At 42.9% G+C, this 15341-nt stretch overlaps 1 protein-coding gene across 1 annotated transcript in view; it reads right to left on the bottom strand.

Moving 5' to 3' along the window:
* The window catches only part of BMPR2 (bone morphogenetic protein receptor type 2), a 220220-nt gene that overhangs the window by 47706 nt on the left and 157173 nt on the right, over positions 1 to 15341 (bottom strand). Inside the window, exons 4-6 of the mRNA XM_040357231.1 lie at positions 8469 to 8579; positions 6153 to 6244; positions 2053 to 2283 (exon numbers count right to left, since the gene is read on the bottom strand). Of these exons, the coding sequence (XP_040213165.1) occupies positions 2053 to 2283; positions 6153 to 6244; positions 8469 to 8579 (434 nt within the window). The remainder of the gene's footprint in view (positions 1 to 2052; positions 2284 to 6152; positions 6245 to 8468; positions 8580 to 15341) is intronic.

Here is a 15341-nt window from a genome sequence, read left to right on the forward strand (position 1 = left end):
GATCCCTGCTGAACGAACCCAATTTCGAACCATGTATGGCCGGCTTCAGTACAAATTTTATTTAAACCAGACACCAAATGGTTAGTTTGCATGCAGATTCCTGAGTACACAACTGTAGACTGAATTTCTTTTTTAATAGAAATCTTGGCAGCTGATATAGCAGATTGTAACTTCACCTTAAATTTTGCTGTCATTTTTTAAACACTAAATGAATGCAAAACTGATATTTTAGTTGCGTATTGATATTGCTTGTCTGAAACTTCCATAGATTTTTTTTTTTCTATCGCCTTGAAACTTCAATTATAAAATATTCCTGTCAAACTGTTTTTCATTCCTTCTGCTGCATTATATAATGTCAACTATAGAGGAAGCTACTTTATGGAACCAAATTGTAAATATACATTTTGGGTGGATTATGGACAGACTCATATACATAGAGGGGCAGATCCACATAGATACGCTACGCCGCCGTAACTTACCTGGCTTTGGTTCGAATCCAGAAAGAATTTGCGGCGTAAGTTACGGCGGCGTAGTGTATCTCTCGCGGCGTAACGGCGCGGAATTCAAATGCGGCGAGTAGGGGGCGTGTTTCATTTAAATGAAGCGCGTCCCTGCGCCGAACGAACTGCGCATGCGCCGTCCCTAAATTTCCCGCCGTGCATTGCGCTAAATGACGTCGCAAGGACGTCATTGGTTTTGACGTGAATGTAAATGGCGTCCAGCCCCATTCACGGACAACTTACGCAAACAAAATAACATTTTAAAAATTCGACGCGGGAACGACGGCCATACTTAACATTGCGTACGCCACCAGATAGCAGCTTTAACAATACGTCGAAAAAAGCCAAACGGAAACGACGTAAAATAATGCGACGGCCGCTCGTACGTTCGTGGATCGTCGAAAATAGCTAATTTGCATACTCGACGCGGAATACGACGGGAACGCCACCCAGCGGACGCCGAAGAATAGCATCTAAGATCCGAAGGCGTACGCCTGTCGGATCTAACCCAGATGCCGTCGTATCTTGTTTTGAGGATTCAAAACAAAGATACGACGCGGGAAATTTGAAATTACGCCGGCGTATCAGTAGATACGCCGGCGTACTCTCTTTGTGGATCTGCCCCATAGACTACTGTATAAGCACTATCAATAACCTCATCGGTTAAATCACTGATAAATGTTTGGTAGTGAATGATTTCATTTGTTATTGCCAGGTAAGTATTTTAACATCAAATCCAAAAAACATTAAAGCATATCTAAACCCCAAAACAACATAATAAATTGCAGCTTACCAGTCCTTTGCTGTAGCATGGGTGCTCAACCTGTGGCCATCCAGCTGTTGCATAACTACAAGTCCCATCATGCCTCTGCCTCTGGGAGTCATGCTTGTAACTGTCAGCGCCTTGCAATGCCTCATAGGACTTGTAGTTCCTTAACAGCTGGAGGGTCACAGGTTGAGCAGCCATGCTTGTAGTGGCTGCATTGTTCTTCTTTTTTCAGACTCTTTTCCTTTATTTTAAAGCGGTAGTAAACCCGCTGAATTTTTATTTATTTTTGTTTTAAGTTTCAAAGAAGTAACAAGGGCCCCACATTTCTGGCAAGATCAACAAGTCAAGCAGGAATAAAAATTGTTTCTGGACAGCCGCACTCTGAACAAGTTGTAGCCTTTATTAAAAAAAGGACAGCACTACAAGTCACAGCAACATAAAATAAAACCCGACTGCTGACGCGTTTCGCACTGAAACTAGTGCTTAGTCATAGATCAACAAGTCATTTCTGTATTTGCTGAAAATGCCAACATAAAAATTGAAAACCAATGCAGTCACCTCACATAAAGACTGGTAAGCTGCAATATATATTTTTTTGGGGGGGATTTAGATATGCTTTAACCAGAGTTGAATGTTTTCTACTTCAGTTATGTACATTTTGCACTACAACACAGTTATGTTGTAGTATAAAGGTTATACTACTAATTGAAAAAGCTAAAATATTGAGAGTAAAAAAAATCTGAATAAGAAACCCTAATTATAATAAACTACATTGATACTCACATTTGCGTAGTACTCCATTACTAGCAGATATTCCAGACGTCCATCTGAAGTCACCCTCTCATCAGCCACCATGAAGTGGGCAATGTTATCATGTTCCAACAAAGGAGTTCGGTATATACTCCTTTCATTGATAAAATTCTGCCGATTATTGAAAGAAAAAACTTTCACAGCCACTGGACGCTCATCTAGGGATCCTTTGTACACTGACCCATATCGACCACGACCAATAAGCTAAAAAAAAAATAATAATAAAAAATCAGACATAAGTTCACAAGTACAGTATACATGGAAGTATATATCCTGGGTTTATATAGTAACTGGTCACAAAGACATCAGAAAAATGACTTTTCCTTTTCAAGATGCGTGGACCATACATGATCTAGCTTGTGTGCTAGCTAACCCCGTGCTTGGGTACCTCCATTCATAGCGCTCTCAAGAACCCTTCTGCACCTTCAAAGTTTTTGTAGGCAAAATTTGACTTCCTTGCCTTTGTCCCCTAATTTCGTAATCTACTCAGTGACCTGTCTGTGCCTGTCATGTATTCTGTACCATTTGTTGTCTGTTTCACTTCCTGTAGTGTCATCTTTACCAAAAGTCACCAGTGTGTTCCCCTGGCCCGGTAAGGCCCAGTAGGGCCCAGCACTACTCCCTTGCTAAACTTGGTAAATCAGCTTTCTATGGTACAGTAACAGAATCTCCTTGAAAATACTACTACTTACATTAGGTCACTTTAAATTAAAGGGGTTGTAAAGGTTTGTTTCTTATTTTCTAAATAGGTTCCTTTAAACCTAGTGCATTGTTGGTTCACTTACATTTTCCTTCAATTTCCCTTCTAAATGTTTTTTTTTCTTTGTTTTCTTTGTCTGAATTTCCCACTTCCTGTTCCTCCTCAGTAAGCTGTTCTGGCTCACTAACCCCCATGGATGATGGGGGCAAGCTTACTGAGGAGAAACAGGAAGTGAGAAATTCAGACAAAAAAAAAAACATTTAGAAGGGAAATCAAAGGAAAAGGTAAGTGAACCAACAATGCACTAGCTTAAAAGGAACATATTTAGAAAATAAAAAAACTAACCTTTACAACCCCTTTAATAATGGCCAAATTCTTCCCCTGACCTCAGCAGTAATATTCTTTATAGCATAGGGTGACCAGACATCCCCAGTTTCAGGGGTCAGTCCCTTGATTGAGGACACTGTCCCCGAACCAAGTCTGTCCCTGGTTTTGTCCCCAGATTGGATTTAATAGGGGCAGGGGCAATTTCAAAGACAGTCAGTGCCGAATTAAAATATAAAAATTAGAATTGCACATCCGCCGTGCCTACTAGCATAGGGGGGTTGTATTTTTCCCATTATCTGTGCCCCTTTCTGATGATCATGTGCTGGTCGGAGCGGAGGGAATATTTCTTCAGTTTCGGGTGCATGTCCATTCAGCTTCGCTCGCATGTTCTTCTGCCTTGGCTCAAATCCTGGCCAGCCACCTGCCTATCTCCTTGCCTTTCCTGGTGGAGTGATCTTCCTCCGCAACCCTAGTAGCCGGGGCCCGAAGAGTAAGACTTGACAGGCTGTGAGGCAGCGGCGACGGGCAGAGAGTCGCTGATTGTTGCCATTACTAGTAAAGAAAAAATATGTCCCTGGATTTCATTTTAAAAATGTGGTCACCTTATTATAGCACACCATACCAGGTGTTTCTGCCTGCCCACTGCCTTTGCTCTATTTCTGCAAACATCTTATTAGACAGTCAGTACATCATCATGGGCAGGGATTATGACAAGGAACTGGCATATAGACTAAAGCCTTGTACACACTAGCAGGGCTGAATGAATACAACCTGACAGCTCAGGAGGAGCCGATGTACTAACTATCCAGTGTTAGTACAGTGATCTCCCCTGCTGTTCTATTGTGTTCTGACAGGGAGACTGCCAGGCATATTAATAATACACCCGATGGCCACCAGAAACCTTTGCAGGAAGATTGCCAACCTGAGCACAACCACCCAACCTGAGCACAACCACCCGGTCAGCCTCCTCGGCTCCATTCTACAGGTCCACAGCCTAGGATGGACAGCCAAAGCATATCACTTCCTTAGCATGGCCCCAGGGCATTTCTGCAGGAGAAATCTTCAAACACAACTAGGTCTCATCTGACAAAGCACATTCACAAGCTTTCTCTGGTTTGTCTCAGGGAATTCTGGGAAGTGTCATATCAGGTTTGCTGTGCTACTGTAGCCCGTGCACAGAACAGTCCCCAGACCATCCAGCAAGGAGAAGAAGCACCCATTTCAAAGCAGGAATGCAGAGGATAGCAAAGAAGCCACTTATACCGGTACATGCTGTACATGCAGGCATTTGTTTTTTCTTAAACACCCTCAAACAAGGTGGAAAAACTTTTTAAGTATGCACTTTATCTACGTACTTCCACTTTCAACAAACTAGAAGTGAAAACATTCCTTCAACTATCAGTTATTATTTGGCATCACTTCCCTTTGAAACCTACCACTATTTAATGGTGTTGTGTTACTTTAACACTCCATCAGCTGTAGCAGTAAACCACAACTTTCTCCTACTTCCTTCCTCTTTATGGAACATAACATGAGTTAGGGAAAACTGTGTTTTTGGACACAAATAAGCTCAAAGGCAACATGCTATAAGCAGATGAGTAACCATCTTAGTGTGCTTTCACACTGAGCCGCCCCGGGCGTCGGCGGTAAAACGCCGCTATTTTTTGCGGTGCTTTACCGTCATTTTTTGCTGCGCTTTTCGGCTGCTACCGGGGCGCATTTAACCCCTGCTAGTTTCCGAAAAAGGGTTAAAAGCACCTGCAAAGCGCCACTGCAGAGGCGCTTTGCCGTTGTATTCACCGCTCCTAAAGCGCTGCAAAGAAGCTGCTGGCAGGACATTTTTTGATACCCTGCCAGCGCAGCGTCCCAGTGTGAAAGCACTCGGGCTTTCACACTGGGATTGCAGCTGAGGCTTTTTTCAGGTGTTATTTTTAGCACTAAAGCTCTTGAAAAACGCCTCCAGTGTAAAAGAGGTGTTAAAGTGGTTGTAAACCCATAAGGAAAAAAAAAACCTGCATTACAATGGGATAATGAGCTAGTATGCACCCCCCCCCCCCGAGTTTCTTCTAGGTTTGCGGGTTCCGGTGCTGTGATTGGCTGGAGCCGCGATGATGTCACTGCCGCTAATGCGCGCGGGAGCCATCGGTCACGGCACAGGGTCCTGAATAAAAGGCAACAGCAGCCGTTTCTTTAGCGCGCAAGCGCCAATGGCATCGGCATATATAGTAAATATCCTCTAAATGGTGCAAGTTTAGGACATATTTACAGTACCTACAGGTAAACCTTATTATAGGCTTACCTGTAGGTACAATTAAAAAGGAAGACTTTACTTCCTCTTTAAGGCTGCATTCACATCTAGGCGGACGAAATCGCGGCGTTTTGTCGCCGCAAATCGCGGTAAAAATAGCGGCGTTTTGTACCGCGATTTGCGGCGACAAAACGCCGGTATTGTCCGCCTAGATGTGCCCCAAGATGACCCCCTCTATGGAGATGATTCCCATCTCCTAGCCGAACGCTCGAAGACGCCTGAAAAAAAGGTCCGGGACCTTTTTTCACGCGGCAGGCGACAGGCGTCCGGCGTGGAGATGTGAACCATCTCCATAGAGGGACATCTGTTTTCAGCCCTCTGGCGGCAGCGGCGTAGCGCTACAGGCGTAAAAATGCCTAGGTGTGAATGGGGGCTAAGAGGAAAGAGTGGACAGGATGCAAATAAGCATTTTTGGCCTAACAGCTGAAAGAGATGCAAGCCGTTTTTATTAAAATTGGTATTTCAAGAATTAGCTATTCGTGCTACACACAATCTGTAAGAAAATTTTATAATTTGCATCCAGCCTGACTAATACGTGAAAGGTTACAAGTGCTTTATAAGTCAGGAGTGCAATATAATTACATCATTACGTTACACATTCAATGACATGACCTCTCTCTGGTTTTACTAGCATAGATCTGCTGTCTGTCAGTCACTGAATAGATTATTAATCTCTACTTGCCCTGGTTCCCACATTACACATATTTGTAGTTAAATTGCAAAAAATTTATGTTTTACCTCTAATAACTTAAGGTTATCCAAATCTAAAGATGGTTCTGATGTTGCAGCTTCCATCATATTCATACTATGCAGACCTTGCTTTCGATCTTCTGAAAAAAAAAAAAAAAAAACACACACAAAGGAGGCACTTAACATACTTTGCTTAATTTTGGCTACTTAGCTTTTACATGTGCATTGTGATTATCCCAATAAGTAAACCTGGTTGTAGATGCAAAGTATAATGATATGGGGAGGGAGGTTCATTTGTTGTCTGACCAATTATTAAAGAGGAACTTCAAGGTGCAAAGAAGTATGTAGATATGGGGGGAAATGTTCATTTGTTGTCTGACCAGACATCCTCCTCTTACTCAGTGTCATGTAGAGATCCACCACTGCACACCTAGTCCCACCCTGCCATCTTCTTTTGCCATCATCAGTTGGCAGTCTGTCTCTTCCAGGTTCCTGCGTGACAGCAAGTCATCGGGGGCTGACTGCATAAACCAGGAATACACAGTTGGCCCCCTTGATGTCACATGCACAGGAAAATGCCTCCTGGGATGTGTGACTTGGGTATCCTAGGAAGCTGTGGACAACAAATACATAATTCTTGCCTAGGTGAGTGTCAGGGACATGCTGGTTATAGCGCAGCTCAAGTTTTGAGGCGAATGCGAAGGTGTGGTCCTGTGGGTGCACGTCTTGTCGGGCACAAGCGCACGAAGATGCGCACCCGAACACCTATGCGCATGCGTGCGCATATTTGCCATTGACACTAACACCAAATGGCCTGTTTAAGTGCAGCAGCTGCGCTAGTCCATTGCTGTATGATCTTCAGCTTTACCTGTGTTCCTGTATCTTAGGGGTCTCCAAATTATGGTCCTCCAGTTATTCAGGAACTACAATTCCCATCATGCCTAGTCATGTCTGTGAATGTCATAGTTTTACAATGCCTCGTAGGATGTGTAGTTCCGCAACAGCTGGAGGGCTATAGTTTGGAGATCCCTGCTGTATCTATGGTAATTCTGCCGACTTCTGTGTTTAACCCGGATTGGTCCCGACTTCGCTTGAACGCTACCTGCCCTGACCTTGGCTTGTCTCTGGACTTTGCTCTGCCTTCTGCCCATCTGCCTGATCTTGTGTTGCCAACCTCTGCCTGTATCCTGTCTATTCATTGCCTTTCATCTATGTCTGTATCTGACCATCTGTTGCTGTGGCTTGTCTGACCATGCATCCAGTTGCTCATCTGCCCTGCGTGCATCTGCCTAGCTTCCGCTGAAGCTACCTCTACTGTGGGCCACAGGTCTTCCTGCACCTGATATTAGCCGCTGGTTCCTGCTGCCTGCTGTCCACCAGCCCAGGGTCTGCCTTTTCTGCTGACATCTGGTCCACTCTGGTGATGCACCTGCTATGCATTACTGCTTCCAGCGGTAGACTACACAGGCACTCATACCTTGCCGCACTCTCGTGACCACTGTTGAAACATCAGTGGTCTCTGAGCTGGGGCTGTACGAGAGGCCTTCCCTCTGCACGTCAGGCTCAGCCACAAGGTATGTGACAGTGAGAAACCAGGGAGTACTGGGATGTGTTTCCTGAAAAAGGTATTTTAGGAAAAGTAATTAAAATTATCCGATTATGTGAGAGAAGGGGGTAGGAGGTCAAATAGCATGGGGAGCATGCATGTCTGCTTTAAAGTGAACCTGAACTAGCATAAAACTTTCCAGGAAAAGAACGATTCTGAAAGGAAGGCACCTTCTGTTGACTGCATGCACTTTTGCTAGTATTCAGATCAATCCCTCTATCTGTGTGGCATCCTCTTGGATCCTAGACCGAGGCTATGGGTGCCTCAGTTTCCGCCTAATTCAAGATTAAGGCCCACTCCTCACAGCACTAAGCTCCACCTCAATCGTTTAACTGGATATGGATAGTAGTGGCTCTGGCATCAAGATGCTACCTAAATATGTTTTATCTTAATGCAGGGAATGCATTAAGTAAAAAAATGTTTGGGCTTTAGAACCACTTTAAGCACTCATTGACTTTCAATGCTAAAAAATAACAAATGCTATGGCAAAATAGAGGACCAATGGCCACCAACTGAGCAGTATCTTTAATTTACCTGCTCGTTGTTTCTACCACCTGACAAACAGGCTTTTTTGTACCAGATGTTTCTCCTTCATGACTACGCAATGTTTAAACATAAGGGGGGCCCTAACAACCACTTATGAGTTCAATGACCCTGACCCTTCTCTGTAGCACACGATAATAAATTAAATCTCATAGTAAACTGTGATAAAAAAAAAAAAATTGTTATACAATGGTATATGTCAAAGTATTACATACCTCCAAATATCCTATATCCAAAGAAGAAAAAAACAATAAGCACAGCTACAACCGACACAGAAGCCAGGGCGATTATTATAGTCATTTCACGGTGCATCCAGCCATTAGGACCTGAAAGAAAGAAAATAACCAACTGTTATGCTTCACTACATTAAACATGTATTTGTAGAACAAATTTAACCACTTAAGTTCTCTTATATTTTCTCTTTAAATACCCTGAGCCCCATAGAATTTTTATGTTTCAGTAATGTCTCGGGTGTGTCTCGGGTGTGATTACGTCACTGCTGTAGCTCCACCCGAGGGTGACGTAATCACACCCGCCAGGGTGGTGACTGTGCTTATCTGTCTACATGCTGGATTTTACCTGTCTTGTGTGAGTAGCTTTCTATTTTTTTAAATTGGTGAAGTTTTACATTACTACACTATGAGTTCCTTCTTTATCTTTATATCCTCCAGAGCTCCTTTTGCGGATTGTTTTGGAAGCCCATTTTTTTGTGTCCAGGAATGTACCATCCATCTATCCATCCCAGCAGGGATTTCTCCCAAAAAGTGCAGCCAGGCCTCCATCTCTGAGGTCTTACCTGTTGGTAAGCAGTTTGTGAATTGGGTGCACACTCGGGTGTGGAGTGGTGTACGTTTACACAAGAGGACTGGGGCAAAATACACAGCTCAAGAATTGTCTTGCACTGATCACTTTATATATGGACTGATTTTTCACTATGCACTTTATTAAGACAAAATTGTCTTTATAACAGCAATTAGATGTTTTGTTGTGACCAGGGGCGGACTGACCATTGAGTCACTCGGGCACTGCCCGAGGGCCCCATGTCACTAGGGGGCCCCATCAGGGTTGCCAGGCTCAGTAAAACTAGGGACAGTATGTAAAAATCTATGTTTTTTTTTACATCTGTTCCTGATATGTCTGAAACCAACATGCTTCTGATGTGAAAATCCCGAGATTTTAGCTGCCCCGCCTCTGCACTGCCTCCTGGCGTGGTGGCCATCTGTAAGCTCAGGGGCCCCATAGTCTTCTATTGCCGGGGGCCCCATGAGTTGTTAGTCCGCCCCTGGTTTTGACATGCATTTATCATGAGTGCTGACTATGTTAGTCCTTTTCACCCTCTCCTCCACTGATAGAAGTTGTGAATGCAAGAGAAGGTAGAAAGGGCAGGCACAGAAGCAATAAACTGAGGAGGGAGTGGAAAGGCAAGGCATAGTTGGGAGGACTTAGGATTTTGCAGGATGACAGCACAATGGACACTTTGCATTAAATGGTATGTCCCTTGTGCTGATTTTTTTCATTATTTAATTGTAGGCTTTAACAATAAAAGAGAGGAAAACATCCAAAATAGAGCCTCTAGCTGCGCATGATTCCCAGATAAAAGGTTACATGATATTTGTGTTCAATATTTTACATTTACTTAAATTTGTCAAAAAATACTTTTTTTTTTCATTTTCATTTTTAAGCCCCTGACCATACTAAACAAAGAAAGGTAATATGTACACAGTCACCATATATTCCCTTTAATGAAAAACCCAAAATAAACAAAAATCGATTTTGCATCACAATTAGGAAATTCATTATAACTGCAGAAATTGAAAGAGATATTTAAAATGTAACTTAATTCTGTGTAGTTGTAGAATATTATTTATTTTATTTTCCTGTAAAGAGTCAACCACTCCTATCTAGAATAATATTTCGCAATTATCTGCAATTAAAAAAACAATCCTTGAAACTGACACATTTGGTCCTGGAAGGAAAAACGCAAGCAGGGGTGATAAGGTGGGGAGACAATTATGTTGCGTGAGGTACATACACATTGTAGCAACACAGCCAAGTGTTCTTGGCTCCAGACTGTTTGGCTTTTCCCTATTCCAGAAATCCCAAATAATAACACAAAGGAAACAATTAGGAAGGAAATTGCTTGATGAGGACATTTGGGTTATCTGATGGCTGGTTGAAGAAAGATTACAGCACTGTGCTGGCATCTGGAAATGCATATTTGAGTGACGTATCCTAAGTGATACAAAACAATGGCTTTGAAACCTATATGCCTATATATGTATATATAAGATGTAGTCAAATATTGTTGAATGGGGACGAGCTTAGGTATGTTCTGATCTTAGGCCGAACCCACCTGAGTTTTTTCATTTTCACCTGGTGATTGCCTAAATTCCAGTAGTCTCTGATAGTGTGGCAGTGCTTTAATATACGTTTTTGTTCAATGACTAAGTTGCCTTGAATTTCAGATATAATACACATTACTACACCCAATACAGATGGTGCAGGGACAGCAACAATAAGAGCCGGTTCACAGAGGGGCGACCTGTCAGGCGACTCAGCCACCTGACAAGTCGCGGTCTGCTCTATTCAATGGAACTGTTCTAATTGGAGTGACGCAAGTCGCTCCGACTTAGAAAAAGGTTGCTGTACGACTTTGAGGGCGACTCAGGGGGACTTGCATTGACTTCAATACAGAAGTCGTGCCGCCTGTGTGTGAACTTGCTCTTAGGATTCAGTACGTATTACTGACAGCAACATGATGGGGAAGATTTAAAATTTGAGAAGCTGTGCATAGTAACCAATCAGCTTCTAACTTCAGCTAGTTCAGTAAAGCTTTAAAGCGGTAGTTCACCCTCCTTCACCCCATTATTCCATTACTTTCGGCATCGTAGCGCGAGCTACGGTATGCCGGTCTTAAATTTTTAATCCCCGTACTCACTGTGCTATTGTTGATTGAAGATTCTGACTCCCGCGGGGAATGGGCGTGCCTATGGAGAGGGAGGATGATTGACGGCCGGCTCTGGCACGTCACGCTCCCCGAAGACAGCCGGAGTAGGTCTCGGCTATTCACAGCGCCTGCGCACAGGCTATGCGCAGGCGCCGTGAATAGCCAAGCCTATTTCGGCTATTTCCGGAGAAGCGTGACGTGCCAGGGCCGGCCGTCAATCACCTTCTCTCACCATAGGAACGCCCATTCCCCGGATTCTTCAATCAACGATAGCACGGTGAGTACGGGCATAAAAAATGTAAGACCGGCATACCGTAGCTCGCGCTACGATGCCGAATTTAATTGTCTAATAAAAAAAAACTTTTTTTTTTTTTTTAACAGGGCGAACCCCCGCTTTAACAACAAAACCTGTAAGCTGATTGGTTTGTATGCAGAGCTGCTCCAAATTTTGCACGCTCTAAACTTAGTAAATCCCCCATATGTGCGGGTAGCTATGTTTCACTCCTGGAAGACCCACTGCCCTAGGCCTCAGCTTATGTTGGCTTTGCAGAAATTTGACCCTGGTCAGTTTTGTGTTCCAAGTGATACTTGTATGATCTAAGTTGCACTGAAAGTGGGTTTGTTTATTATATTTGTAGTAGTACCAAAATATAATTTCTTGCGTTTCATTGAAGGAATGGCTGTTTGAAAGCAATCCAAGTTAAAGTGTTTGTGAACCCATTTGTATAAGTCTATGCCAGACCCTCTATTAGAGCCTGGCATAACACACTACGTATGTCATTTAAAAAATGAGCAACGTAAAGACAGATTTTCCTCTGTCTTCAGGCCGGTCACATGACTCGCGGCCCCTTTTCAGCTCTGATGGATTGCTTCTGCTACGGGACAGGGCTTCTGCGGGAGGAGCCGTGATCTCCCTCTGATGTCAGCCGGGAGATCACGTGGCCGCTCGGCTCCTTCCACAGAAGCCCTGTCCCGTAGCTGTAAAGTGGCTACGAGTCATGTGACCGGCCTTGAAGCCTTAAAATCAGTATTTACACCGCTTGTTTTTTAAAATTATTTACACAGTGTGGTATGCCAGGCTCTAATAGAGGGTCTGGCAGTGACAATTGTATGTTTTTTCTTTTCAATAATAGTGGCGGGGGGCAGGGCTGAGCTGAGACAGATAGAGAGATAACAGGCAGGAAGGAGAGTGTGAGAGGGGAAAGAGAACTGAGAGCAGGGAAGCGTATGATGGAGGGACACACTCTGACCACGGTGGTCATGGTTTAGCAGCCATGATTTTCGTGGTCAGTATAGAGAGAGGTCATACAGGAAGTAGCAGGTTCAGGGAGGTTTAACAGTTTAGAGGGGGGGGGGGGGGCAGATTACACAGCACAACCACTGTGCTGTTTATTTGCTTTAAGGGACCAGGATATTATTATTTTTTGAGGGGTATTAACAAACACTAAGTTTGAAATCTCATACATGAATGAATGGAAAGTGAACTGATCTTATGGTCCATAAGCATTCTTTCACTTCTGAAGGGTACATCAAGAGGTTTGATTAATCCAAGGCTATTAATGCACAGTAAAGTTCTCAGAAACTGTTCCATTCTTGCCAAGTTACATTCATACTCTCAGAAAGTGCTGTTTATAAAGAAAGTTATAAGCCATTGTGGACCACAAACGCAACAAAACAAAAAGCATGTATCTAATTATATCTGAACAGTGATTCTTTGGCTTTAAGACTTGTTGGCAGTCTTTGCAGGACAAAGATTGGAAAAAATAAAAAAAAAATGTAATAAATGATATATATATATTATATTGTTGTCATGTGCAGGTCTGCTGATAGAAATTGCGGGACCCATACAGACTACCTGACAGCCCCTCCCCCCGAAAATATTAAAGCTATATTTCACTAAAAATACAATAAAACTATTAGCAGACACAAATACAACATAACTCACAGAATTCCAGCTAAATCTAAAAAGATAAAACCGAGTTAATAAATAAAAATGAAGATGAGATAAAAAAAAATATACAGGCTTCGGGATCAGAGGGACAAAGGGAGAGAAACAAAGTTAGGCTCCATGCACACTGAGCTTAAAAAAACTTCAGTTCACTTGGCAGAAATAAATGCTTATATTAGAACATTTTTTGTACAAAGTTTGGATGAGTTTAGGAGTTTTACATTTTTTTCTGCCAGTAAGCTCCAATGAGGAACACAAACCAGAAGGGTTTTTTACTCCTGCCTCTAAATGTTTGGTTCACACATATGCGATGCGGGAACCCTACAAATTCACTGTAGGTTTCCGCATCGCACCCGACTCACACAGCAGTTCACTCTGCCATATGTGAACTGCGGGGAGTGTCAATACATTGTTAATGACACCCCCATTTCAGATTGCATATCGCACTGCAAACTGCCATTTCGGACAAGAATATGATTGCATGGGTGTGAACAGCCATGCGATACGATTCTGGTGCAGACCAAAAAAAGGGTCCTGTGCGAGTTTGGTCCGAATGTGATGCGATATCAGTCATACTATATGTATGACTGAAATCGCATTGCACGGACATGGAATGTGATTTGCAGTTTAGTGCGAATCACATGCGATCCCGCAGAGCGCAGATGTGCGAACCGGCACTGAGCTCAAAATATGCCTGTAATTATCCTAATGTGGATGGACACATAGGATAACATTGAGCTGCTTCTTCAGGCAGAACACAAAACTCCTGTAGAAGCAGCGATTTGTAAGCCAGTCAGCATGGAGTCTAAGTCAGGAGCAGAGCTAACCTTAAATCCAGTGCTGAGAGGAGTGGGATCCACACAGGGAGGGGGATTACTGAGGGATGACTGTCTCTTTTTTAGCAGGTAAAGGCTGGCAGCAGGGAGATGGGAGGAGAGCAGCTTTCAGCTGCTGGAGAAAAAGAGACACAATTGTCATCTGTCACTAATCCCCCTACCTGGTGGGCCCCCTTGTGTGCTCGGGCCCAGTACAAGAGGACTGGTGGTCCCCCCTATCAGCGGCCCTAGTTAGGTGTATAACCTATGTGTCACTGGGTGGCCGATGATTCTATGCCAAGAGTGTGCACACAGTTTTGGGTCCCCACTAAGAATCAATAGTGGACGGGAACAACTCCTAAATCATGTGACTATTGTGACAGGCAATCTCAGTGGTCACATGATTACTGATCCTTGGGCGGGATGGGGGTTAAAAATAATATTTAGAAACAAATGTGCAAAATATAAAAAATTTTCTCCAATCAGCAGATTTAATATTTAGGTACTAAGAAAAAATTGGCATAAAATGAGTTACTGTAATGAACATTGAAAGACTTTATACTGAACAGTAAATTGATTCTCAAAAGTGCAATAACGGTTCTGACTGTATATGTGTTTATAAGACCTACGATGAGCAGAAAAAAATCTAGGTTTGCGTAAAATGTTTCAAAAGAAGAAAATATATAGATATAACATAAGAAATTTATGTTTGCAGTAGCACTAAAATTAAACGAAAAATCACTAATCTACTCTAGCAATCCAGTTAGACTATAACATTGAACAGTAGTAAAAAGAGTGAAATATTTGTCCTTTCCACAGAAAAACGACTCTGAAATGAGCAATATGGACACTTTAGATTTACTAAAGGCAAATAGGCTGTTCACTTTGCAAGGGAATTTTTAGTTTAGCCAGTGAGGTAAATGCCGATTTCCATCATCTAATTATACAAGCAAAAATGCATTTTTTTTTATCTATTTTTTTCCTTTGCAAGTGATTGGGTACCCTTGGGCAAAGTAAATTATCACCACCTTCGCTAAGCTAAGGAAAATGTCTTTGCAAAATGAACAGCCTATTATGCCCTTAGTAAATTAACCCCTAGGTCTCAGTCAAAGGAGAAATTCAGTGTTATTGAAGTTGTACTGATTGGCCAGCTTTGCATGAGCATCAGTCCCTCAGATTTCTTCAGCAAAGACTATATAGCCTTGTACACACGACCGGCAGGAAAACTGCCAGGAGAGCTTTTGGCCGGGAAAACCGGGCGTGTGTATGCTTCCTCGCAGTTTTCCCGACAGGAAAATAGAGAACCTGCGCTCTATTTTCCCACCAGGATTCCCAGCAGTTTTAAACCCGGCAGTTTTTCTATGGGGAAACACTGCGA

Source organism: Rana temporaria, chromosome 6, assembly GCF_905171775.1.
Source record: "Rana temporaria chromosome 6, aRanTem1.1, whole genome shotgun sequence".
NCBI classification, from domain to species: Eukaryota; Metazoa; Chordata; class Amphibia; order Anura; family Ranidae; genus Rana; species Rana temporaria.